At 45.7% G+C, this 27,630-nt stretch overlaps 2 protein-coding genes and 1 long non-coding RNA gene across 9 annotated transcripts; 2 read left to right on the forward strand and 1 right to left on the reverse strand.

Annotated features, from left to right (window-relative positions):
- The first annotated feature begins 1,197 nt into the window (after nt 1-1,197).
- On the forward strand, nt 1,198-9,689 carry LOC6532159 (neuropeptide-like 1). Of its 4 annotated transcripts, none has more exons than XM_002092899.3 (5): nt 1,198-1,522; nt 5,854-5,973; nt 6,108-6,789; nt 6,962-7,224; nt 8,274-9,689. In XM_002092899.3, exons 1-5 carry the CDS (start codon nt 1,451-1,453, stop codon nt 8,598-8,600), a joined length of 1,464 nt encoding a protein of 487 aa, XP_002092935.1. In that variant the 5' UTR covers nt 1,198-1,450; the 3' UTR covers nt 8,601-9,689. The 4 variants fall into 4 exon arrangements, with proteins under 4 accessions (XP_002092935.1, XP_015051731.1, XP_039227896.1 ...); XM_015196245.2 differs by having other exon boundaries at nt 6,962-7,230; nt 8,274-8,412; XM_039371962.1 differs by having other exon boundaries at nt 6,962-7,243; nt 8,274-8,411.
- Nucleotides 9,690-10,206: 517 nt separating this feature from the next.
- LOC6532160 (protein gooseberry-neuro) lies at nt 10,207-27,346 on the reverse strand. Of its 4 annotated transcripts, none has more exons than XM_039372460.2 (6): nt 24,550-27,346; nt 21,670-24,453; nt 21,192-21,505; nt 17,747-17,858; nt 11,000-11,593; nt 10,207-10,883 (listed from the first exon to the last, which is right to left on the reverse strand). In XM_039372460.2, the coding sequence occupies exons 2-6, from the start codon at nt 21,725-21,727 to the stop codon at nt 10,612-10,614; spliced, it is 1,350 nt and encodes a 449-aa protein (XP_039228394.1). In that variant the 5' UTR covers nt 21,728-24,453; nt 24,550-27,346; the 3' UTR covers nt 10,207-10,611. The 4 variants fall into 4 exon arrangements, with proteins under 4 accessions (XP_039228394.1, XP_039228393.1, XP_039228392.1 ...); XM_039372459.2 differs by having other exon boundaries at nt 21,670-24,463; XM_039372458.1 differs by having other exon boundaries at nt 24,511-27,345.
- Nucleotides 17,860-20,550, forward strand: LOC120321075. The gene is made up of 2 exons (XR_005560621.2): nt 17,860-20,435; nt 20,492-20,550. It is a non-coding gene; the product is annotated as an uncharacterized LOC120321075 (long non-coding RNA).
- Nucleotides 27,347-27,630: the final 284 nt, after the last annotated feature.

Here is a 27,630-nt window from a genome sequence, read left to right on the forward strand (position 1 = left end):
CGCGGGGAAACCCCCACAGCGTTTGACTCTACTGACGTAGGCAAATGGATGTGACCGCCCCTGCACTTTGTGCATTGCATCTGCTGCACTGAGGGATCTGGGCATAACCGCGGATCTGGCTGTGCCGTGTGCGTAGTGGTTATGTTTCAGCGTTTTACGCTTCATAATATTGTATTCGAAAATTGCATAAATCTAGCTTCAGCTGGCGACGTGAAGCAATCTGTCTGTTGGCATTACTTTCCAGCTACTTGATTGTTTTGTATTTTTGGGACAGACAGGACACCACTACGACGCACTTCTATTCGGGAGTTATTTTGTACTCCGTTGCATTATAATATTTTTAATTTGTTTTATCCAAACGATGATAAGGTGACAAGGAGATTATTAAAACGAATATAATCAATGTTGAACATAATTCAAAATTATTATTCTGAATAACCAAACAGTAAATGTGATTGATAATGTATTTCCAGCCCATTGCTATGCGATAATCAGATTAAATATATACATACTCAGTAATTGCAAATACAAAAGTTAGAAAAATATTTCAACGAAGCCTAAGTGTATTTTAACTATTGTCATTGACTTCAATTTCCAATAAAAAATAGTTGAAGCATATGTTTGTTTTAATGTTTTTTATATTGAAGTGTTAAGTTCTGCGATGGACAATGTCCCCGCTGGGAGCGCCGACATATGGCCAATAGCTCATGTTCAAATTAAGAGAAACCAAAAACTCTTAGATTGGTCCCTAAGCGCCAAGGGCACAGTGGAATCAACTGGCAGAGTGAAGCAAAATTCAAAATATAGTAGTAATGCATAAATGTTCATGGAGTTTTCCTTAGACTTAGCTTGAATTTCATTTTAATTTTGTCCGCAACCATTATATATCTTAAATGATTCAATTATGTCACCTGCGAATACCAAGTTTACATGACACATAGAGCTGACATCGAAAAGCTTTATCGCAGCCACTGTGCTGCCGGTTGGCCTGAATACACAGAGCTTACCAACAAGTAACAGAGCTCGTGTCCTGCAGCCACCATGACGTCATTACCTACATAAGCGGCCCACGAAACAGGACACTGCACACGCAACAGAGAGGCTTTAGAAGAGCAACAGTTGACGGCGCTCCGGTTTCGCTCCCGCGAGAGAGCTTATCCGGGGTGCCGCTCGGGTATAAAAAGTCGAGGGTCCTGGCCAAGAGAAAGCAGTCGAGCAGACGACTTCGTGGCTAACGTTACTGGTACTGGTACGGCAGCTGGCGAACACAGCAAAGGCTCGCGTCCGTGTTTCCGTTACGGTTTGAATCGGTTTGAAAGTGGGTGCTGCAGGAGGCAGTTCAATTTGTGAGGCAGTGCGAGTGCGGTCGATCCTTTTGTCGCGTTGCAAGCGAGCGAAACTCACTTAACAGGGACTTTGCAGTTGTGCCGCCCCCAGGACGACATCCACGATGCAGGCGGTGCTCCAATCTGCGCACAGCAGCAGGCGGCTAATGCTGTTGCTCTCCATGCTGCTCAATGCCGTAAGTCCTGGGGATTATATTTTCAATTTTAAAAGTGTAGCGCTATCAACATCTTTCGGTCTGTCTGTTTCATGGACCGTGCTACTGCCTTCCCCTAAATTTATCTTTTTTATGTTGACGTGTGCAGTGGGGCGCAAATTTTGGCGAAATTGGTTTGTGGCCTGCGTATTTTGTCGACGAACGGAAATTGAAAACGCGATTTAATCCTTAGAAAACGTCCATATTTTTAAAAACCTAATTAATTTGCTGACATACTTCTTCTTCTTGCATTTCTAACTCATATTGCAACATGGTTACAATTAACCATGGCAGAAAGTAAAGTATCCGCTTTCCATTAGTTATGCTGTCAGTAGACGCACTCGGCCACAGCTTCTCAGGTCCAGTGTCTAAAAAACGAGCAAATTATTTACACTTTTCAAGGACCCCATCCACTTGGCACTTTGCAGTAATTTATATTGGTACAGCCACGCCCCATTTAGGCATTACTTTTTCGCGGACTGTTTTACTTCTGCAACAGTTGCCTCTGCGGTTGCATCTGCATCCTTTTGGTCAGGACCAGCAAAACACGTTCACAGTGCAGTTATTCATTTTGCATTTCCACTTTTCCGTTTGGTGCACTCAACCATCTCTTGCGAAATGGCTGGCATTCCTATTGTCCCTCACTGACATGTGTATGGGGACCTTTCTTCATTTTTCATTTCCGCGGAACTTGGCATTTCCATGAGAGCTTTTCATAATAACTAACTGCAGCACAGCAAGCTTTGACTAGTTAATCAAATTGTTTTCCCAGAAATAGGAAAGAAGAAACTTTCATGTTGAGCATCTTGCTCTCTGTTAGCTTTTATCAAACATAAATAAAACTTTCTTGTCAACAATCTTAGCACTGGAAATGTTTGTTTCGATAATAACGAACTAAGCCACATGTCCATTAAGGCTTTGACGCTCAGGAGCTGAACTCTTAATTTTAGATAAAGGTAACATGTTCCTCAGATACTAAAAATTTCCCTGCCATCTACAAGTATGCATGGATATATCTGGTACGTCAATGAAACGAGCAACGTCAGAGGAAACTGCAACGTCAATGACAACTATTGTACAACATGGTTCAATGTAAACTTGATTATGATCTCGAAGCTGCATCGCTGTGTTAGAGACAATGAATCAGCTCTTTAATGCATGACGGTGCAAACTGTTGACGTGAAATATATGACGCCAATATTGATATGACAGAAACGCGAGATTGTGCCTTTCTCTGGCATCAGACTAGATATGTGCGACTTATGATATGAGTCGTCATTGTCATTTGCGGCCGCGAATTAACAAACAAGAAAATCAATAACGACTCTGTTGGTCTATTCAATAAAATGAATATTCATCTTTTCCATGGCTGTCGGGCTGCAGGATATCGCGTATACGCACCGAACAAGCAAATAAATATGCAACGTTTTGGTACTTTGTGCGTTATTTCGGATGAGTATTTACATAAATATTGATTTGGGCTTACTTCGAAGTTGGTGAGAAGGATTGAGTTTTGTCTGAAAAGTTTTCCGATTAGCCTCTTCAAGTATCCTTTTTGCTATCCTTTGACCGTTAGTAACTATTTCTTTCAATTAATCCCACACCATCAGCATGTCCAGATTAAATGTAAAAATCATCCACACTCCAGACTCTCTTAAAATTTACTGCAATGCCAATGTGTGGCTGTTATGCATCTTAGTAATTATATTAGTATTTATATAATCGGTTAAGAAAAAAACCAAAACGAAACTTGTATTACTATCTGTGGGCTGTTCTACTTAACACCCGAAAGAATACTATTTTTTGGGCTGGTTGATTACCGAAAACCTTGATTTATTGCCTTTGTCTATTTGGTTCGTGTTCAGTAATTACCACATGCCATCGTAACCACTCCCCATGATATGTACACTTAAGCTCGTCCACAAAGTGATTTGGAAAAGATTACATGTGGGTTTCATTGCAAGGACCATTATTGTTAATTGAGGCATTTCAACGCAATGGACACAAATGAAACTGAATGGACATCGGTTGGCCTACATGGCCAATAAAATTCTTGTCTTGCGGTAACAATAAATAAGGACGAGCTACTAGCAGGGAAAAGATATGAATACAATTTTTGATCAGCATAGTAAATATCGTTCATAATATTTATATATTTCTTCCGGAGAACGAAATATTTTCAATATAACCCTTGCTTGCAACTCGAAACGCTTAAAACAATTTAAGCACATAAAATGCGGAATGCAGTACATTTTCCCTACCCACATACCTTCACAAATTCCACCCGCGCGTGGCTGACTCCTCGTTCCAGGGCTTCAGACACTCTGAATTCCCGGCAAGGTCACAGCACTTAAGTTTTAATATTGCGCACAGTATTTATTTAGGTAAAAAAAAAACGGCAACAAATTACGCCCCTGAAATGGATGGAAAACCATGGAGAACGTCTGCGATAATAAAATTTGCTTGCGGCTGGGCTTAGGCGACATAAGCGCCTCAACAGGCATCACAGAAAAAGGAATTAAATCAGTGGACGTTGTGGAGAAAAAGTGGGATTCAGAGGATGTTGTGGAGCTGGAGGGCAGAAAAAACATTGCCCGGATTGCTGGCACGCACTGCTTATGGCGCTCTTGGCCATTGCAGTTGTGCATAATCTCACGCCCAATTAGGCAAGCAATCTGAGCCAATCGAGTGGCATCGTCCTCTTTTATTGGACATGTCCTGTTGCCTGTCCACTTGATTGGCTATGCGAATGTTTTAATTAGGTTCGCTTTTAGTGCTTATTCATTTTTTCCGTCCAGTTGAGCTTCAACTTTAATTGGATTTCCATTAATTGCGGCTGCAGCAATATTACGCCTTTTTACAATTGAAGGATGTATTGTTGTCCGACTCAGAAATTAGGTAGGAATTCAATTTAAACAAACAATGGTAAGCAAATTACTTTTATCCGCCTGCTTAAGAGGAGGACTGATATACAGACTTAAACTGGGCAGGACTCATATTTAATAGCTCATAAACCACGAATATTTTACATCTCTTCCTGCAAAAGTTTGCGAGATAAGGAAATAACCCCCTAAATTGTTACGCAACACAGGCCTGCCATAAATGGATTCCTCGTATATAACAGCTCACGCAGCGCAACCGCCCCTACATTAGTGTTTTTACTTGTTTGTTTAGGAAATGCTGGTGACAAAAGCTCTTTCATGCGAAAGAATTTTTCAAGTCGCCATTGCACAGTTTCGTGTTGCTTAGTTTTTAACGAATATTTCAGAAAAATTGTAAAACATGAATACGTGGTTTCCATTATGTTTTATGGGCTTTTGTTTACTTGTTTCTACGCTCCACCGCTTTGGACCAATTTGTGCATTGTTTCAAAGGAATACAGTATTGCAGATTTATGGTCCAACGAATTTAATATCAGCAAAAAAACTGAGAATAATATTTGTATGGCTAGTAAGAGTAAAATCCAAACGAATACAGTTGTCTTAACAAACACCTTTAGGTTATTATCTCAAGTGCTAATAAGACAGAAAGGAAGGCCGCTGGCACATATGTACTTGGGTCCTGCCACTTTCAGAGGCTGTCAATTCCTGCATGAGATTAACGGACAGAGCCGCCGCCAGCCAGCACGTCCTGCAACACATCCTGTGCGTCCTTCCTTCCGCCACACATACTCCAGCAAGCCCATTATTAAAAGCGGAAACCCTGTGTATTGGCCCACCCCCGCCCCTTGCAAGGCCTTGGTCGGAACGGAAGACGTCCACGTCCACACACGTTGGTGCTCGCAAGGAGCTCACATGCTCATCCCTCCGAGATAACAAGCAGCCAGCTCAGAATTATTCTTTCAGTTGAGCAACCATTTGGCGAACAAACTGCTCCGACCTGTCCTCACTTGACTTTGTGTACGTTTAGGAAAATATTATATTATGAACTCAGCTTCGGCACTCTTGTTAGATGGCTGCACAGGCTGTGTTCTGCTGTTTTACTCATTTAACGTGAAAGGCCGATTAGTCGATGCGACAGGCCGACGATACTGTTCTAGGGTGGCCCTTCCTCTAGCAATGGGCTCTCATAAGTAGGCAACAATAATTGAAATGTGCCGACGCGTGGTCCAGAAAGCCATGCACCGTTCACGACAAACTTTTGGAACTTTTCCTCAAATTCCCAAAAAATAAACTCGTGTTCTTTGGTTTAGTTTAATTAATTTCGGCAATGAAGGAAGAGGCTATGTCGCTTTCTTCGATAATTGAGATGCGTGGGAGCAAACAGAATGCAAGACCGATATCCAATTTAAATTATTTCCCCCACTTTTCCAGGCCATTCAGCCACACTCCATTATTGTGAGTGCCACTGATGATGTCGCCAATGTGTCGCCTTGCGAAATGGAGTCCCTTATAAATCAACTGATGAACCCCAGTCCCGAGTACCAGCTTCACGTAAGTCACCTGCTGCATCCCGTATTTATCCTTGACGTTAAAGGATTTATTTGAGCCGTCGGAGGCAACATCTGCCCAGGCTTTGAATTTAAATTGGTTTCCGCTATTCAATTCCGCAAATTCCATTTTATCAGGCCTCCGCATTGCGCAATCAACTGAAGAACTTACTTCGGGAAAGACAACTGGCCGTGGGCGAAGAACAGCCTTTGGGTGAGTACACCGATTATCTGGAGGAGGACAAGCGCTCGGTGGCTGCTCTGGCTGCCCAAGGCCTCCTAAACGCCCCGAAGAGAAGCTTGGCCACCCTGGCTAAAAACGGACAACTGCCCACGGCGGAACCTGGCGAGGATTACGCCGACGCGGACTCCGGAGAGCCGAGTGAGCAGAAGCGCTACATCGGCTCACTGGCTAGGGCCGGCGGATTGATGACCTATGGCAAGCGCAACGTGGGCACCCTGGCCCGCGACTTCCAGCTGCCCATTCCCAACGGCAAGCGAAACATCGCCACTATGGCCCGTCTGCAGAGTGCTCCCTCCACCCACCGAGATCCGAAACGCAATGTGGCCGCCGTCGCACGGTACAACTCGCAGCAGGGTCACATCCAGCGCGCTGGTGCCGAGAAACGCAACCTGGGAGCCCTGAAGTCCTCGCCAGTCCACGGAGTGCAACAGAAGCGCGAGGACGAAGAGATGCTGCTGCCCGCGGCCGCCCCCGACTACGCCGATCCCATGCAGAGCTACTGGTGGTACCCCAGCTACGCCGGGTACGCCGACCTCGACTGGAACGACTATCGCCGGGCCGAGAAGCGATTCCTAGGTGAGTACTCAATCGGTTCCTAGGAGCGCGTGAAGTCTGCAGGTAATCCTTCCGGAACCGGACTCCTATTGCACACTTAACATTTAACAGCACCTGCACATTAGCTAGCAGCCATGCGGCACCGTCTTCTAGCACTTTTTTGTACATATGTTTATATTACTATCCCAAAAAGACACATCCAAGGATCCCGAATTGTTCGGCATCGAGCATGGCAACGATGCCACTGCTGCAGCACCCGCAGACGAGGCGGAGATGGAGTCGGATGCGGATGCGGATGGGGAGGAGTTGCCATCGCCGCAGAAGCGTCACATAGGCGCCGTTTACCGCTCCGGATTCCTGCCCAGCTACCGCTACCTTCGCAGCCCTGGGGGCGGAGCTGGTTTTGGCGGGGCCGGGGGGCGTTTCAGTCGCTCGGGACGTGACGCCAGGCAATTTGTATGAGTAAATGGCGATGGTTCGATGTGTGCTGCTTAATTTTATTTTATTTGTTTTCCTTGATTCCTTTTCTGTTGTGGAAATTGTGATTATTTTTTGGTTCGAGTTGTAATATTTGGCTCCGGAGACCCTTCTCCATCCTTTGCTGTGCCTGCCCCTTTAAAGCGGTAGAAATTTGGTTGTCACGTTTCACAAGTAGCATGTTAGAAGTCGTTGATGCTAAACTTACTGTTGTGATTTCTTGAATGCTTTGTGTTATTCCAGCCAGAAAGCCTTCAGCGATTCTCTTGAGTCACTTTGCACTTTTTTTCAAGCCCTGCAAATGCCCCTACAACAATAAAGCGTATTTCCGTCGGCATACTCAATGTAGTATTTCCCATTTAAACGGGGTTCGGAAATTCGATTTCCGAATACGTTTCACAATTCCTTTGCACAGGACTTACAACAAGCGACCAATTTCCGGCACTTTGTTTGCGTTCGTTTGGCTTCCCAAACAGGCAGATTTTTCACAGGTTATATTGAAAGCATTTACGTAGTCTGAGGATATTAAATTAAAGGTCATGAACTTGAAACAGGATTAGAACATTTGCGCTATCTTTGAGCGCCTAAAACGACACATGTTAACTCACATCGTGGTCGTATTTACGTTTCAGTCGAAAAGTATGCAACGTACGCTGGGCTAGTTCTTTACGCACTTGCGGATGTTTTAAACATTTATGTAGATAAATACTACAAAACCAGATCATTAGACACTTTTTTACAAATTCATTTGAAATAAATTGTTACATTTTTTTAATTCAGTGGTGTTCTAACAATCAGTTTGCATTGGCATGTTTAAGCGCATTGGCATGATGGATTTTGTATCTTTGGTTTGTTTTGCTAAGTTCATTTATGTAGCGTAGCTGCGCGGGAGTTTGATAAATGGACTGCATCGTGGACCTAGAGCATTGAGTGCAAGACTGTTCTGTATTCTTAATTATCGTAGACCCCTTTAAGAAAGCCTGCATCTGGAAAAGTAGTAATTCGAACGGTTTCCTTGCCCCACACAGGCCGGGTACTTCCCCCAACACGAGCGACTGCGTCAACCCACCGCAGCCGTTTGTAAGCAGTGTTTCATTCCTAACCAACCGATGATCAATTGGAGCAGTGCCGGCGTACGCGGTCGTCTGTCCAAGTACTACGTGGATCCCGAGCCCTCCTCAGCGCGCCTGCCCAGCCTGTCCACTAACTCGCTGCCATCGGGACGTCCTCCGCGTCCGCTCCTGCGCTCAGGGGCTCCAGTCTATCCGCCCTTCCACACCTGGGGCACTCCGCCGCGTATCACAGCACTGCATCGACGAGAATTTCGACGCAACTCGGAAAATTACGAATACTAAATATCGACAATATACTCTTTATGCAAATACCGCGATACAAATTTCCTAGTATACTCGTATACAGTAGTCGGAATATTTAACTATACAGTGAATGTATTTAGTGTAAATCCCCCAAATCTATTGGTATGTCACACACAACACCTGCGAACTCTGCGACTACTAATGCTAGCGGGTAAAACCGAGAGCTGTAGTTGGGGGTGCTCCAAATTGTAGGATCTGTATTGCTATTGCTATAACTCTCAATTTATAAAAATATTTGTGAAACTAAAGTAACTGATATCAGTGCAAAGCGAAAACACGATAAATATCAAAGCAAGTCATATCGTCTTTATAATTTAAAAGGAATTCTTAACGGAAGTTTTAAATTAGTGCTAGTGTTGTACCTTGCAAGAACTAGAGCTCGCTCACCTAACTTAATCCTATATTTCTAACAAATGATACCAGTTGAGATTGTTTTCCCTGACGTCTTTTAAGTGTAAATGACAATAACTGTTTCCACTAGTCAAAAACTCAGAATTGCCACCAACGATCACTGATACATGAAAGCGTTAACAAACTGCGTCAAAGACAATAAATCTTGATGAGAACTAAAGAAAATATCGATTTATATATACATAAATATATTATACTTAAATGTATTTCAGACAATAAAGAATATTGACAATAAAATATTGCGGGGTATTAAGTACTTCTTTACGAGTCATTTGGATTGAATTTAACTTTTTCAATTCATTGGTAAAATACATTGAAAAAAGGAATAAAGCAAGATTTCTAAGTCTCTGTGTGTAATAAAAAGTCTGATGTTGTCAATAATTAATTTAAACTACTATGAATTTTCAAACCAAAGTATCTAAAAAGTGAAAGGTTAATCAATTCAATTATTACCAAGTATTTACTTCGATTATATACGAGTACGAACGAAACCAATCCAAGCTCCGGCTTGCGGTGAAGCTCTAAGCATAAAATTGAGCTGACAACTTGTGGCCACTAACTGGCGATGAAAAGTGTCTGTATACAAATTCAATATATCATATTAAATTAATGGAAATATATACACAAATATTACCTGTTTGTTCCCATAATACAATATATACCTGTGTTTTAATAACCTCTTTCAGTTCTCACCCTATAAGGTATAATTGAATGAGGATGCTTCCATTCGAGCTTATATGCGTCGGGGTTTTTATACGCGTTACTCGTAGAGTAAAAGGGCATACTAGATTCGTTGAAAAGTACATATGTAACTTGCAGAAGGAAACGTTTCCGACCATATAAAGTGTATATGTTCTTGATCAGGATCAATAGTCGATCTGGCCATGTCCGTCTGTCCGGCCGTCATAGTTAGCTATGTTTATTAGGAGCACAAAACAGTCTTTATTTTAGCTTTGCGGCCATTTTTGGCCAAGTTATGACGAAGAAGGTCCCAAACTCCTCACCCCGCGCAAAAATGTGTCAAATTTTTTTTTTCGAAAATCGAAAAAGTATGGATAGACTTAGTTAGCTTTTTAAAACGGAAACATATGAATGTGTCGATCCACAGGTTAGTACTGTTGAATGGCGGCGATATTACAAATTAGAAACACATATTTTGAGCGTAGTTTAGGAGTTGAAATAATATATTTTTATTTTACTAATTACTAAAATTTACAACGCCTCTGCAACGCCTAAAAGTACCTCTTATTGGTTGAATTGTCGGATGCACCGAAGTACTGGATTTAACAATATCTCAATACTTAAGTAAATAAATATACATTGTTAGCTTAGTTGCATGTTCATAATGCTTGTATGAAAACGTTGCCAGCCTTAATGCGCCTATAAAAGCCATGTAATGCACATGCAGTAAGCGAAGTAATCCTAAATTATAGCCAAGCCGATGTTTCCCATACTCACGTTGGGGGTATAAATAGTTGCCTAACATTTACATGTGCCTCTGCTGATAATTGAAATGCATAAAACTAACGCGAAAATAGAATGCTTCTCCGTCGTATCGCGACGTCGCCGATTCATTAGATCACGACCAGTACTTGGCCTGACCCTGCGCCGGCAAGGGGTGGCTGTAGGCAGTGGCTGGGTTCCCGTGAGCCGCTGCAGCGGCATAGTCGTTGAGCTGGTGCTGGGCTACGTGGGCATTGTAGTTGGCGGCGGCGTGGTAGGCGGCCTGCGACCAGTTCGAGGGAGCCTCCAGCTTGGAGTAGTTGTCGCTGAGGTGCAGTGAGGGCGAGATCTTTGAGACGCTGTCGGCGGTGAGCTTGGAGAAGTCGTCAATGGTCAGCTTGGAATAGTCTGCAAAGGGAGACAGGATATGGAGGTTCATAAGATGAGCAGTGGTTAGATGGCTCCCAACAGAAATCTTGTATATGTGACTGTGGAATGTGGTGTATGTGCTTAAGTCAACCCACCTTGATGGTAATAGTTCTGACTGCCAAAGTGTCCCGGCTGAGCAAAGCCTCCGGGAAATCCGTGTTGAGCCGCACTTTGCACCAAGTCATAGCCACCCATCTGTGTGTGATGGTGTGCCGCTGCAGCAGCCGTTGCTGCGCTGTGGTGGGAGCTGGGTGCGTGTGCGGCGTGGTGAACTCCGTCGTTCATCCCAGCTCCAGTGGCTGTGGTTCCCGGCGCAGGACTGTACCCCGCCATCGAGCCAACTCCCAGGGGGCCGTAGCCAAGGGGCGCTGTCGCACCACTGAGCCCAACACCCACGCCCACATTAGAGCTTCCACTGTTCATGGGCGAGAGCCCGGAACTCGAGCCGCCAGAATGCTTGCGCAGGCGTGCCCTGCGGTTGGAGAACCACACCTGGATGCGAGCCTCGGTTAGGGCAGTGGTCTGGGCCAGCTCCTCCCGGGTGTAGACGTCCGGGTATTGGGTGCGGGAAAAGGCTCGCTCGAGAGCCTCCAGTTGCTCGGCGGTGAAGGTGGTGCGGGAGCGACGCTGCTTGCGTTTCAGCGGAATCCCAGGCTCCGATTCCGTGTCACTTATGTCGGAGTCTCGGCCTGAAACGATGGGAAAGGGATTCGGGTATTTATTAAAAGGCAACTAAAATTATTAACGCCTCGTAGGAAGCCATACAATTCTCCACGCCCATTGGTTCCCTCGAAACTAAATCATATTCGGCGGTTTGATCTCCAGATTCAATGAATAGGGCCACCGACGTGGATCGCTGGCGATCGTGTAACCCCCAGATTGTCCCGTGGTCCAATCTCCATGTGAATGGGAGTCGACGTTCACTGCGCGCCATTGCATATTAATTGAGACGTCAGGGAGCGCAACAAATCTGTCAAAGCCACCGACGATCGCACAGAAGGCAGCAACGCAGCAATGTGGCAAGACGGGCTCTTTAGATCCAGCGGGTTGGGATCGCAGGGTGGGGGCGTTGCCGCAGGCAGCTCGTAAAAGTCACAGCATTGACAAGTGACACAATATATCACATTACACAAGAAGATGATCGGCAAGTTATCAGCGGCCATGGAGGAGTGCGCCAATTAAGTTCGGCATCTGTTTACGAAAGGGAAATGGGGAAAGCCGCCGTCATCGGCAATCGGGCTTGAAGCGCGGCGTGTGGCAGAGCGGTCTCACAACCGTGCCATATTATTTTGAGAGCTCATTACACAATAAACTGCGTTTTCGAGGCGGGGCTCGGTCGCAGCCCTATCGGCCTAGGATCAAAGCGGAAAAGAGGCCTCCTTTTCTAGAATTATTCAACAAGATCACAAGCTCGTTTTTCAAAATAGGAACCACAAAACCCTGACTTTGTTTCCCGGCGGTAAAGCGGAAACGTTCATTGTCCTGAGAATGCATTTAAGAGTTCTTGTGTGGCTGCTACCAATGGGGCGCTAATCTTTTCCGGCCTGTCAAGTGAAATTAAAAAATTATCCACCAATAAAACCACTTCCTGTTCTATTCACCTGTTCTGTACCTTTTTTTAAAGTTTATATCACATAAATCACTATATCTATCAGCAACAATCGACTATTTCTTATCTGCCCGAGTCTTGTATGGCAATAGTCAAAATCGGATTGGCGAAAACTCCGTTTTGAAACCCAAACTGTGAAATAATCTTTCGGCACGCTTATAAGCTTTGTCGACGAACTGGCCACACCCAAAATCCTCTTGGGCAAAACCCCTGAAAATGTTGGCGCGCGGAACGCCCACTGTTTAGGTCGGGCTGAGGTCCAATAAAGAAATCGAAAAGTTCACATGCGTATTAAATTTAAACGAATGGATATGAATGATAAAATACAGAAGTCGGACTATTAATCTTTCAACGCACGAAACAATAAAACTTAATTATACGAAATAAGGGGTCGGGCTTCTGGAGATGCAGAAGCCGCTTGTGGATACCAGGGCGAGAAGACAAAGCAAAGCGGCTAAGGGAAAGAGCACCGAGAAAGGTGGAAGGCAGAAAAATCAATTAGTTTTTAAATGTTAAACATTTTATTAATTTGTTGCTACTTGCCCATCAAAAGCGCCCGTATGCAAAAGAAACCCGCCAGCACCGGCGATCCGGGGGGAAAACAATCCAGCTCCGTCGAAGACAAAGCCTTTTTATTTTGGCACCAACACCGACAAAGGCCGGACACCACTTTGGCTACTGTGGAGCTGGAGCTGTAGCTGGAGCTGTAGCTGGAGCTGGAGCTGGAGCTGGAGCTCTTTGACTTTTGGGCTTTCTTTTCGGGGACTGGTGACTGGTCGCCGCGGAAAACCGTTTGGGGCACTGGGCTTTGATAAATTGCTGTGGTTTCGTAATCCGAGCAGGTATTCCATCATTTTTGACGACGTTTAGGCTGTGTTTTCAAACAGCAGGTAGTACACGCACTTCAGGAACCAGACCTTCTGTGGAATAGTTCAAATGGCTAGCGGTCATTTCCCTACTCTTTTCTGTGCTTATTTATTATTATTTATTTTTGGAGCCCAATCACCTCACCTTTAACGCAGTTAAGGCAAAGATCAATCTGCTCAGTTCCTTTTCTCTTTTTCGGCTAGACATGCGGAGGAGAGTGAAACCCCTGCACTGTCATCAATCAAGCACCCTGACACTGACCCCTGATTTAAATTGGTGCATCTAATGCATGGCAAAGCGTTATGCTATATGACCTGCAATTGAAAAGTCCGCTGGGAGAGGAGGGGTGCCCCACGACGGCTGTCAGATGTCAGTTGGAGTCAGACGAGCGTTCTCTGTCGCCGAGCCACAGAATCTCGACTCAAAGGCCTCGGACCACGCGACATTGACTTGGGTTTGGCCAAGGTTTGGCCGAAGGGGTAACCCACCCGGCTCAACTCAGCTCATTTCTGTTGGGCCCGATTCCGGCGAATGTTATTTCTTAAGTCTTAAGATTTGTGTCTTAAGATTCATGTCAGCAAAAGGATTACAGGAGCTTTAAAAGTAAGGAAGCTTATGTGCGCTGAGTTTAACAGGCGCTGAGTCGCGCACAAAGGATGGAATGTGGCGCAACCCAACTTTATTGACCAGATATACATAGTTTTTTATGAAATATCTCATTAAAAATAAATATGAAGGCAGTCCAACCGTTCAAACCGTTCAAACCAAGCAAATGGTTTTTAAGAACTAAGCAAGCCGACGCAGTGATAACATGACTGAAACGGCGAACGACATAACTTCCATATTTAAGTTACACTCGTTTCACTGGCATTCGCTGCTAAATACTTCTTTTAACCGAAAAAGAAATGTATTCAAGTAGCGCCCCCACGATCTATTAAATACTATGTTTGAATTTAAATGACTACCCACTGAGGTCCATTTAAACTAATTTACAAAGTCGGACTACCACAGGGGACTGATCCCAAACTTCGTTATGAGCATAATCCGATGGCAAGGGAAACGCAATCATGGAAATCGAAGAAGTTCAACATCGGACCACAATCAAATGAAACTAATTTAAATAACAATGCATACAAACAGTTGATCAAAACAAAATCCCACAGGGAAGAGCGAAAGAGAAGGAGCGAAGGAAGCAGGGAGCTGCAGAGGGAGCGGGACGGAGAAGCCGGTTAAAGTGTGATAATACGTTAATAAAATATTTTGTAACTCATCAACACGAACGACGGGGCTCGGGGGCGCAGCAGTGCATCGAGGCGGCGGAAAACATACGAGAGTCGGACCGAGAGGATCCGGGCCACAATGAGATCAAACAGAACGCTCCAGGACACCCTGGTGGGCATTAAAGAAGCCGCTCGAGATCGGTGCATTTGAAGTCAAAGCGCTGCTTTTGTTACGTTGACACTTTTTTCGGGCATGAACGATTTTAATGGGTTTTCGAGTCGAACAAATGAGCCAACCACTGGATCTTCGGGCCATATGTGTGAGATAGGGTCAGCTCCGAGCACGACGTCGGTGCTGCGGGTTAGACCGCACATGCACATGCACATGTACATGCCGGGGCAAGGATAGGGCATTTTTGCGCAATCACTGCCGAGTTACTGAGCTGAGTCGCCTCCCTCGCCGAGCAGTCATTTGTCATGTGACACTGCAGGATGCTCCTCTTCTGTGCCCTGCTCCCACTGACATCCCGTTGCGAATCATTAGAGGAGGTGTGAACTCCCATAACAGGATCCTTCGGCGGCGTCCGTTTGTCTTCGTCCTTTGCCCGTTGCCTGTTGCCATTTTGTATTACTTTTTTTTTTTGCAAATAATTGAACCTGTTTGTGTTTGGACTCGTCCAGGATCAGCCCTTGCGTGGTAGCCTCATTGTCTGGTCCGGATCCTGGGGTTGGGGGAATATTTGGTAAATATCGCTGTTCATTCCCACGACGGTGTCTCTTGATGCCATTGTGCGGCCACTAATTGCCACAAGTGTTCTGCTCGGCTTTTCTTCTTTCGCCGTTGACTCCTTGTCGGTGTTTTGCCATTTGGGCTCATTGTTTTGCCTCACTTTCTTTCTTTGAGTGGGTCGGTTTGCCCTCTGATCGCCCTAAATAAAACAAATCGCACGCGTATTTATCAGTCAGGGTTTTGGGCTCCGAATCAGCTTGGCTATTGTCAGGCTGATAAGCGGAGGCGTTCCACCGTTTGGCGGCGTGTTTGTTGTGTTTTCGATGGGGCGTGGAGACGCATGTTTATCAAGCTGGAGAATATTGAGAAGCCTAGAGGTACGGATTCCGAGGAACTTCCATTGGTCGCTTATTCTGCAGTAAGATTTTAAATTACTTAAACTGAGTGTGAGTGCCTCATCACTTTTTCTTTTGAAATGTTACGATTTAAAATAATTTTCAGCTGAGGATTTTCATCAACATCTCTCGACTTCTATCAATGGCCTTAATAACGATTGTGGTCGGCGCATTTACTTTGCCCGCAAATGTACACACACATTTTCATCAAAAATTATAGCAACACATTGTCACCTAACTTATTTCAGCAGCCTACACAATTTCTCTTTTTTTTTGCTTAATTCAGCTATTATTGGGTATTTTATATATTTCCATCGATTTTTCGGTATTTGCGAGATCAAAGGGGCCGCCGGTGAACACTGTCAGCGACACTACGGCTTTGTGGCCGGGGAAGCTCGAGACTCCGGATGGGTCTGGGAAAGAGACTGGGACTGGGGAAAGGGTGACCTGAGGAGGGACGTGGGCCAGAGTCACTTGTATAAATTGTTCAAAAACCAAATCAAAGGAAATTATACGCGAAACAAAAGATGAAGAAACATATTTAATAATGCATAATTTTATTTTTCGAGTCTGCAGGTGAGGGCCAGGAAACATTCAGTCGCCGGTGAAGAAGGCGTTGATTACAGGCAACGGCACCGACTTCGTTATCCCAGGTCCCAGGTCCCAGGTCCCAGATTCCAGATTTCAAAGATCTGGCCAGTTGCACTCTGGATGTGTCTTTGCCCAGTCCTTTCGATTGGGGATGTGATTGTGAGCTGGCTACTTCTCCCTGCCCGCCTATAATAAAGGTACGCGGCACTGGGACGGAGATGGACTTGGGGCCGGGGATTGGTTGGGGTTGGGGAATCAATGATGATGGGAGGGCGTGTGCTTATTATACGCTTCGACAACATAATGATAACCCTTGTGGCAGGGTTGTGTAGATTATGCTTAGTAATTTTTTACATTGGATGATTCCGGCCACATTTAAATAGCACTGACATACAGGTGCTCCTCGGTAAGTATTAAATTAAAGGGCACAATTCAGCATTTATCATATTTGGTAGTCATTTTCTCGTTCTCATTTCTCTTTGACATTTCTCCTGTGAATCATTTCCACAAACTCTCTCGCAAATAGAAAACAAACTACATGGTACACGACTTCTCTTCAAGGCCACCTTACCTAAACACCTGTACAATATTTTTTGATCGAATGCAAACTAAAGTCATTGTCAGCTTGTAGGCATTGAGAAGGACAAGGTCTTAGGGTTCCCCTCTAGGCTATTGTGAGGCTGAAACACGCCTGTTTCTGTTGTGACAGTACGAGGTTAGAAAAAGGATGGCTTCCAGATCAACAAATGAGAAGAGGGACTACTTTGGTAGTAATTAAGCACTTGGTGCTAAATGAATATAGGAATTTCGGTGCTGAATGCATAAAATGATTCTACGAGGCATCATTAAAAGATCTTTCTTGCCCAATTTCCCAACCGCATGAGCAATTCGGCTACCAAGCTCCCTGGCTGAGCGACCACCTCTTTGACCCAGCCGGTCGTTTATCGAATGACTATGCATTTATAGCCTGATTATTGGCTCCGATCATGGGACAGAGGCAGGGGGAACTGCGAGATCTCTCCGAAGACAGTGAAAAGCAGGGTTATTAGCTGGGACCGGGTTGCGGCGATCGAATCTCGGAACTTGTGTACTTTTGATTCTAAGGTGTCATCATCTACACCTATTTCTGTTGTGTATGGCCAAAAAGTGATCGAGATCGTTATCGTATGGCCAGCCAGATCCATTGTAGTCTTTTCTTTCCCACTCCGAGCGGCTTTTATTTAAGTTTAAGTCGCTAGTTCTAAGACGATCAAAGCCAAGGTGCCGACACCAGTTTCTTGATTTGAGCTACAAATGATATGATGATGATTTTCCGAAAATATCAAATAAATGATCGGTGATTTTCACAGCAAGATGCCTGTCCCCGTTCCCAAACTCGTAGGATTGTCTATCGCCTTAATCGTCTATCGTACTAATCTGACTTTTCTTACCTCCAAGAATTCCATTTATAGTATAGTCCTTGCGACCATCTTCGCTGCCGCGATCGTTTCCCCGCAATAAGCGACTGATCGACGATGTTGACGGTGGATCCGCAAAGCCCTCCTGCATTATCGGAAAAATAGAAAGTTATTCGATTATTTGGTTGTTTCCTTGTGTTAGGTCTAATGAGTATTGGACAACGGATTCGGGGATCATAAATTACCCAATTCCAATTAGGATAAGGACTGATAAAAAATGTAGGGCGCTACTGTTGGCCACCTAAAGAATTTCCATATCCCATGGGCGATTCATTTGGAACCCAGACACTTCAAAAGCTCTGTCGATGGCTGCCTTGTGTTTGCACCATTTTCATGTAGCTGTCACTCCCTCTCCACGATCTTTGGATGGTAATCCAATTAGGGGAATGTCAAACCGGGAGTTTGGGCCCCGCATAAGAATTGACCTTTGTTTTTCTGCTCGCCATACGATTACGACGCGTGCTTTCTTAGAAGACGAGGCAAGTGCAGAGATTGTAAAGAATAGGGAACTGTTAGAGTTAATCTAATCTATGTAAGCAAAGTTAAGCTTTCGGTTTTGACTGGCAAGAAAAGGAGGCTTTAGTTTCCCCAGACTAAAACTCGGATCTGTGCGTACAAGTACTGGCGCTCTTAGGGCAGTAACATCCTAGCATCCTTGAAATCAAACAGACATCCAAGTCCAAAAACTAGTTGTTTCCCATAGTAATGAACTTAAAAGTGTCAGTTTTCATTAAAATTTTTTAACATTAACTCTAGGTTTGCTCCCATTGCTGCCAACGCGAAGCTCCTCTGTGCGAAGTACCGATATGTCGGGCGGACAGAATCAGCCAGACTCATCGGTGGACGTTCAGTGACCCAGCGTCACCGGCGGAGGACTAGAGCTCGTCTGTCCGGTGTCCAAGTGTCAGCCGTGGCTCAAATGGAGTGGCATGTGCCGCAAACATTTTCATGATTAATAATATTATTTTTCCAGTAACGAAATTATCGCGGAGCGGAGACCTATGTCCGTCGCTCTAAGCTGCGGTTAATTCCCCGGCTAACAAAGGTGGCATAACTGGCACCTCATAGACAAGACCAGACAAGATATGACGCCAGGCTCGGAAACCGAAACTGACATTTTGTCCAGTCTGGAGTGTACGAGTATGCTGGGAGTGCTGCCGCCGTCCGTCTGGCTAACTGGTCTTGGTCTTCTGGCTACTGGCTCCTATTTCTATTGAATGTGTCATGGAACAACAACAGAAAAATGTTTTGATTTTCAACTGGACTTTGTTGCGTTGCTCGCGTTGGGTCTTAAACTCCGACTGGGGTCCACCAGTTGTTCGGCTGGAATGTGTGACGGCTTATCTCGACGCAACTGACAACTGGATCCCAATCCCAATCCCGATCCCGATCTCGATCTCCAGCTCGATGTCGGTCGAGCCCCCGACTGTGAGACACATATTTTGCATCCGCCTGGGTTGTGGCTTACAATTTCAATTGAAATTTAATTAATTAGATGACAGTTGGATTGACACTTGACTGCGCTTTATACTTGACCGATCTGTGTTGCGCTCGTTGACTATATTTTGTTTGGGTTCCTTCTAGTTTTTTAGTTTGAACGACTGGTGCGCGCTGTTTTTTGAATAATTAAATTTCTTGGAATCAGGAATCTTGGAATTTGGTGACTGAACTTTTCATCGAGAAGGGAAACCATAAGGACATGGAATTAAGAGCGAAAATAAAATCCAAGTCCGAGGTGCATTAACAATATTGCAATCTGACATCCCGATCGTCGATGGATAAGTCGCCACTAAGCGAGTCGTATCAGGTAGGCAAAGGGAGGGGCAATCGCGGTCAGGTATGAAATCACGGCACAAGAGATGCCTAAAGCGTATTCTAATTAAGCGTGAAGCTCACCTGGAGGCAGTTGTACGCCTACTGCCACGCAAAGCGAGCACAAACTTTAAAGGTCTGTAACAGAGAAAACAATCTCAATCGCGATCAAGCGGCTGTTCTTATCTTGAGATCATACAAAACCGGCAGTGGATTGCATGTGCTTGTCGTTGATAAAATGTTGAATGCTGTTTTCATTAAATATGATTTAGTTAACACTCTTCCTATCAAAAACACAAGTAGGTATTAAGCTTAAAAACTTTGCATTTCCAATCAATTTTTACGAACTTAAACCGACCTACATTTTTTTCTGTGCATATTACATAGTGCGCATCTCACGGATTTGGAACGAAGTGATGCCGACTCTGATCCATAGTCCGATCGTATCGATACTCGCCCGAGTCCTATCGCCACATAAAGTGTGGCTAATTGCGGTTTCAAATAAAGAGCGGGACGATGCCGCCAAAAGAGGCTGGCGCATGAATACACTAGCGCTTGTATTAATCCTAAGCCCCCACATTCCCCACACTCCATCCGTTCCCTCCACCGTCGATAAGTTTTGCCGAAAGGGAAAATCAACTTCAAGGCAGCCGTCAGAGGACTATCCATCCATCCATGCAGGCGTGAATCGGAGGAGCTGGTCCGGCTAGTAGGCAGTGTGCCGAAAGCTTTGGCCAGACTGTTGGTCTCGGTGAATGAGCCGTATTGGCGTAGGTTCAGTAATGAGCTGAAACACAATTTCCCCTTTGGACTTCGCTTTTGCCTCCCATATAAAAGCTAAAAGGTGTGGGTATGTGTGCTCATCTTTTAGCTTTAACGCAAATCTGAAGCTTAGTAATATCGCAGTATTGGCAAAGGTGACAACGTTTGTGAGGCGACATATTAAAATAGAGAATAAATGGCGAGAAAGATGTCGTTTGCTTAAAGCATAAACATGAATTAAGTTTATCTAGTGGATTGATCGAAACCATTGATGAAAGCCATTTCATCGCTTTGATGTGGACCGATTCTTCCACGCCTCAAAACAGGAAGTTTAAAGCAAAGTCCCGACGGCGAAAAACATATAACTATGTATGTTCTTTTATAGCACCTTTTCGCCTCAAGGATAAAAGACAAACGATGCCGACAAGGAAAACGACAGCAGCAGTGTCTTTATGGTTAAATTGATTTCTTAACGGTTTGGGTGGCAAGCGAAAATTTGTCGTCGCCGTTGTACAACAAAATTGTCAATGAGCGGCCAAGTTCAAACTGGGTCCTTGGGCAGTTTGGGCCATCTGTGCAGCTAGCCAGCCGGCATATGCAAAAGGCCAGTAGGTGTCATTGGCAACGTGCCATAACAAAGCCAGCGGGCGGTAGGAATCTGCCACGTGACTTTTCGGAAAACGGAAGTAAACTGATTCGCATTCGGTGCGTATTTGGACCCTCCTCTGTCTTGGCATAATGGCATGCGGTTAGGGCTACCGGTAGGTCCAGCAAATCCTCGCATCCTTTGTTTTGGCACATTTTATTACTTCCTACAGCCTTGCAGGTGCAGCTCGGTACTCACCTTTATCAGCTTCTCGCGGATTTCCCAGCTGAATATGCTGGGGTTTTCCTTTCGCAGCTCATCGATCCGCGTTTCGATCTCGGGCGAGGTCACCTTGGGCTTAGATCCACCTATTACGCCGGGTCTAATAGAGCCCGTCTCCTGGTATCGGTTCAGGATCTTCGATACGCAGCCATGAGAGACGCGGAGCTGGCGCGATATTACACAGGGCCGCACTCCGCTGGCCGCCATTTCCACGATCTTCAGTCGAATGTGATTGGGCAGCGGACGTCCATTGATAAAGACGCCTCCAAGCTGATTTACCCGGCCTTGTCCTGTGGGCAAGTTAGATCAATTGACATGAGCACTGGTGAAACGAACTTGGTATGCAAGCCTTCAAATGTTTATTTTTAATTTCTTTAAATTAAATAGTTATAGGTCTTGCGCGAAGGGGTCAAGGGGTACATCAAAATCGAAATACACAGTATTATGATCTTACCTTGAAAGGGGTACCCCGCGAAAAGGGGCCGCAAAGAGTTGGCGCTGGACATATCCATGGTCCGAGTGCACAGATCTTATAGCAACTTAGAATCTAAACGATGCTGCACCGCAGAAAAACTGCTAAAAACTTTATATTTTCGTTAGGTTAGTGCACCAGAGTCGATACCATTGCACAATTATAATTGAAATAGGCTAGAATCAGTAGGCTGTCGTTCCTTGCGGAAAATCACTTAAAAGTTGGCCCAAAGGATCCACTTCATCACTACGCCGGGCGACTCCCGTTTCCGACGGTACTTTGCAACTCTCAGCGCGGTGGTGAGAAGCGGGATTTTTCTTGGAATTACGCGCGCCTCAGCGATCAAACGGCACGAGACTTGCAAAGCAACTAAAGAGAAGCGCGAGCATAAATTAACGAGGGCCGGCCGGTCCGGGCGATGACGACGACTACTCCGCAGACGGGCGCACAATGAGATCGCTCCACAAACTGGTTTTCGCGGCGAACCACCACCACCACCACCACCACCACTACCAGCACCACGGCCAGCGCCAGATGGAGACGCAGATGGAGATGCTGGCAGGAGGGAGAGCGAGAGCAGCTTTCGCGCCCGCCCTTTCGGTGGTTGATGCCTGCTCGAGCGCCACGACCAGGCACAACATGGCACCGATCAAAGCCTCGCTGCCGGGCGGAGAGAGAGTCGGTAGTGAGCGGACCGCGCTTTAATCGAGGAAATGCCAAATGCCACGCCTCGGAAGACGTGATTGGCTGAGCTGGTTCAGGGCGGATCTGGCTGGGCTCAGCTCGCCCGACGTTTGATATTGCAACGCATCCATAATCCATCCGCACATCAACCCCCCTGACGACACTCGCCTGCCTGATCACTGTGTGAATGCAGCTGTCCCGGGCATTTTGTGGGAATTGTATGACTTTTATTTCATCGCTGGCAGCCAATTAAACCGTGAAGGCTGCAGGCAGCACAGGACACATGCCGAGGACCACGACCAAGCCCAGACCCAAGCCCAGGCGCAAACTCCAGTCCAGCACCACATCACAGTATCAATTGTTCCGGTTTTGTCATTTTCAGCACCCACAGTTGCATGTCGTGTGCTTCCAATATATGTATGTTTATCCCATTTTGCAGTCTGCGCCCTTCTTTAGCTTCTGGCTAGTTAGGCTAGTTCTCTGACAGCCATGTTTATGGGGTCCGGGTTTCCTGTAGCTCCCTGGCTTATCCTCTCCTGGTGACATTCAGCCGATGGTGAAGCGAGCCGAGGTTTGAGGGGGTTTAGCTTATTTCTCCAGGACTGGCATAGGTTTCTGCTTTTGATTAATGGAGGAATGTAATGTAATGATGACCCCTTGCGGATTAACTGGTTATGATGCATTCATCATCGAAGGATAACAAAGCTTAGATACGGTGAACCAGCGACTGCCTAGAAGGAACCGTTTTAGACTGCCCGGTGAACACATCCTGATTGTTCTACCCCGTATCAGGAAAGTCAATTACCAATATACAAACACAAAAATCAATCAACAGCCATTAACAGCATGGAAAGTCACACCTGGTACAGTCTGAACGGTCTACGGTCTGCAGTTTTGAAAAATTGAAAAACCAACGAACAAAAGCGAAAACAGCGAAAGGACATCATCATAATATAAAGAATTAAGCGTGAAGTTTACGCATATTAAGGATACGCACATGCCGCCTGCATCTGGCTTCAGGGCGAGAAAGGGACAGGGGAGGGACCCAGCCATAAAATGGCCGCTCGTCGTCCTGTGTTCGGTTCGTATTGGAGTACAATGTGGCAGTCGGGCACATGCAAATTTCTGATCTAGAACAATATTACAAGAAGCTGCGGCCCAAAACCGAATTGAGCAGAATGAGCTGGCAGGCTGAAGAAATATGCAAGGCAAGGGCTCTCCAAAGCAGGATCAATCTGCTAAGCCGACCTGGAGTCCCTGCGGTAATGAGCATAAAAATCGATGCTAATGAAGCGTTGTGCAAGGAGCCGCATTGCCATCCACTTGAGTGCACTGGTATGCCTCATCAGCATCGGCAATAGAACTGGCAATGCAAATGAGCCAAACAGGACGTCCTCGGCCAAGGCATAATTTGATTGCGTCTCCGCCCGTTTCCGTGCTCAGAGCGAAACCACAAGTACTGGGCCATGATAAACATAACAAATTACCTAATATGCGTATTGACAGTTTTCAATTATCGGAGTTCCTCATGCGTGGCAGCGACTGCATAAAACTCTTGATACTCGTCAGAGTCAAACGCTAAACATGTGCTTCTGCCATTTGGGTTTTCTAATTTACAGATTGAGTTCTCGTGCATCAAGTTCTAAATCAAGAACTGAAAAGTGCTAAATCTCATTTTTGAATCAACAATTCAAATGCTGCGGGAATAATTTATAAACTAGTTTCTAAAGGATGTGCTCATAAAATGACTTTTTTGGAAAAAATTCAAGTGCTGAAGAATAACTACATTTCACACTTTTTGGGACACTTTCCAGTTAATATTTCGTCAACAAAGCCCTCAATTAACGTTCTATAAGAGAGTTTAAATTGTTTCACATCCCTGAAGACGTCTGCTCCATGCCACACTATTGACGGGCTTTTATGAATGCCGTAAACTGAGAGCCGAATCCCAAGGTCCATGTTCCCTGAATCAGATCAGAGCACATGTGGGCCACACTTCACAACCGTGATTTACTGGAGGCTGTAAATTTTGTCGCCAGTAGTACATGCATAAAACTTGTCCTACAAATCCATTATAAGAGGCTGTAAAAGGCTAGTGCGAGTACAGTCAAATTCATTCAAACTCACGAGATTGTAAACCTCTTTCGAATCTCGTAAAGAAAACAGGGGGACGCTTACGAGTTCTTCACATTATTATCCTGTCGTATGAATAGGTGGCGACTTCTTAGAATGGTCCAGTAGCATCTGGCGATTGCTGGGGCCAAGGACTACCGAGTCCCAATCGGGTACTAAATGTCCCAGCCTACTCCTCGCCACTTGCTGTGCTACCGTCCACTGCGGCACCCCGTTGTTGTGACACCTTCGTCGTCCTTGAACTGCCGCTGTGTCTGCCGAGTCCTAGGCAGAGTCCTGGGCAGAGTCCTGGGCAGGGTCCGGCGGGACCAACGACGCCGTTTGTTTGTCTTGCCAACTTAGCATACAGGAGTTAAATTTTTTTGTGCATGCGTGCTTGTACCTAATTTTCACTTGTCCTCCTCCTTGACCTGGTCCAGATGGATGAGCGATCCGTCATATGCGATTGTTCAATATTTGTGGGATCGCCAGTCTGTTTGTTGTGCCTTCCGTTTGGCCACCGGCTACTGGCTGACTTTTTTAACTGTGTGCCTAATTTCAGAGTTCCTGTGCATCTGTTGACAGTTTTCTAACGGAGTTTTGATGGATCAGTTAGCGGAACCTCATTGTACGGCAGGGCCCAAATGGGTGAATGCGAACACTAAGTTCCAGGAACGATTGGTGAAGATTGCGAGGAGTCCTGAAAAGACACTTTCGTCGAGTTGGATAGGAAACCATTTTAATTTCATGCAAACAATTCGTTTCAAAAGTCTTGCGGTCGCAGGAAGCCTCTTAAAGGCAACTTTAAGCAGTGCGAGAAAGACATCCCCAGCCGACTTTGATGGATCCGACGGTCAAGGAAGGTTTAGCGTGTTTCGCTTAAATGAAGTACCAAAAACTCAATTTATTTGCAATTAAATTGTGAAACCAAACTGCATGGGACCCAGCCTTGGCATTTGCATTGTCCAGCAACAGTTGAAAGCCAAAAAAGATACTCCACTCGCTTCCACTCGCTTCCACTCGCTCGCACTCTAGCTGCGTCCTTTTCCCAGTTGCAAGTGCGTGGCAGCGGCATGAGCTTTGATCTTGCCCCGTTCACACGCATGGCCTTTCCACTCCATCCCCATGCCGCGCCCCACCTCTCGCCGCCGCCCATCAGCATCACATTTGAGCGCTAGGGCGCTCCGACGTGGGCCAACTCGGGCCTGCGACTGGGCTATATGTCATTGTAACATAAAAGTTCAATTTTAATTGCCGCGCTTGACGTGCTCAAGGTATTTGGCCTGGCATTTTTACGATCACTTTGGCAAATGTGCGCTTCAAAGCCATTTTAGTCAGCAGCCCGCCGAACTCGAAGCTTGAAGCGCACGGATCTCAGACCGACTTTTGTCGGCCACTTTGTCCAGTCACTGAAGAGCTGGCAGAGTTGGCAGACTTTGCAGACCCATGCTCATCCCCATCCTCGTCTGTCCTCGGAAACTCTGTGTCAAGTCGTAAAAAACATCAGCATCAGCGTCAGCCCAAGTTGTCGTGGTCGCTGTCGAGCATGGATTTTACATATGTTCATTTGTTTATATGACTGAGCTTTGGGGCCGGCTCAGATTGGCACTCAACTTAAGCGATTGCAAATCCGTAACTCATTTCGCCTCTTTTGTGTATGTTCGTTAACTGCTCACGCAAAATTCAAAGTGCAACCCTCACCGACTCATAGCATTTGCATATGAAAATATTTTCCCACACTATAGCTAGAATAGCCAGCATACGCAATCTATTGGCAAATGTATTTTTGATTGCCCCGCCTCAATTTCTTCCGGTGCACTCTGCCCTCTTTTTGCATCAAATACATAAATTAAAATCTCGCCCGAAAAGAAAACCACCAGCGGCATTGGCTTTGAGCAAACTGCTGACACATGAATCCTCCTCTCCGCGATCCTGACTGGCACCTTCTGGCCCTGCCCCAATCCCACCGCGCCGCGGAAACTGCAGACTGCGTGTCGTCTCCCACATGGCGGGCGAGCTCTTGGCAGGGAGCAATTTGTTTGCGGCAATGTCCATTCCGCTTAGCGTCCAAAGGCGGAGGGCGTTCTTCGGCGAGCAGTTCGTTATAATTTATTTAATGGCTCGCTGACCCCGACGGAGTCCCCGCACCAGCTGTTGAGTAATTTGCTAAACATGCAACTGCCAATCGATGGAGCAGGACTGGGCAGGTTTTCGCGAATTTATGGGCCGAGAGTATAGTATTGTCTGGGTGTTTATCGCTTGGCATTGGCAGTAAAGCTGACTTATAGGCTGCCGAATGTGTTTTTAAACAGTGCATGCTAAATCAAAGATCTGTGGCTTCGACCGCCGACTGTCAATTTCCGGCGAAAATCGCATGAAGTCCTGGAAGATAACTAAATTACCGCAAACGCAACGACCACAGGCGTTATAATTGCGGTGTGTCTGAGGGGGAGCTGCGTGGGCGAACCTGTGACTATGCCACTCAAGGACGAGAGCGAGCAAGGACACCTGCGCGTACTAACAAACCATTAACACCCGAACCACAAACTGCCAACTGTCTACTGCCCACTGGCAGTGATGCTGCACCGGCGAACGCGACTACCTGTTAACGGCGGTAGGTCCTGGCCGTACACGGCGATCTGCCACTTTTTGTCGCATGATTAGGGGCCATTACAAATCGTAAGTGTTACGCTCCGTCCCTGTCCGCCGGGCGACTCTGCGTCTGGACGTGGCCAGACCGAAACTGCCGGTGGTCGCTGCGACACGGCTTTGTCCGGTCGTAGTTTTGTTTCCTGGCTCACGGACTTGTCCAGCCAAATAGACTTGTCAAACTGTGCCAATGATCGATTTGACACGCCAACTTAGTCGACTTCTGGCTGCCTATATCCTGCTCTGGCGTCGCCAATCGCTTTAGCAGCGCTTTCTGGCCTAAACGCACAAACAGTGATGCGAGTGTCTACCGGCAATCCGGAAGATACGCATCTGTCCATAGGGGTTTAGGCGTAGCCGTAACAGCCAGAAAAGGTGTTGCCAAATTATGCTAATAAAATTAGTCTTTTAAATGTTACATTGAGGCACGAAGAATTTGTGGGTTGTATATGAGCAGGAAAATTACCATAAGCGATGATAATGATAATGAAGATGAAG

The sequence above is a fragment of the Drosophila yakuba genome, chromosome 2R (genome assembly GCF_016746365.2).
Source record: "Drosophila yakuba strain Tai18E2 chromosome 2R, Prin_Dyak_Tai18E2_2.1, whole genome shotgun sequence".
Taxonomy (NCBI): Eukaryota; Metazoa; Arthropoda; class Insecta; order Diptera; family Drosophilidae; genus Drosophila; species Drosophila yakuba.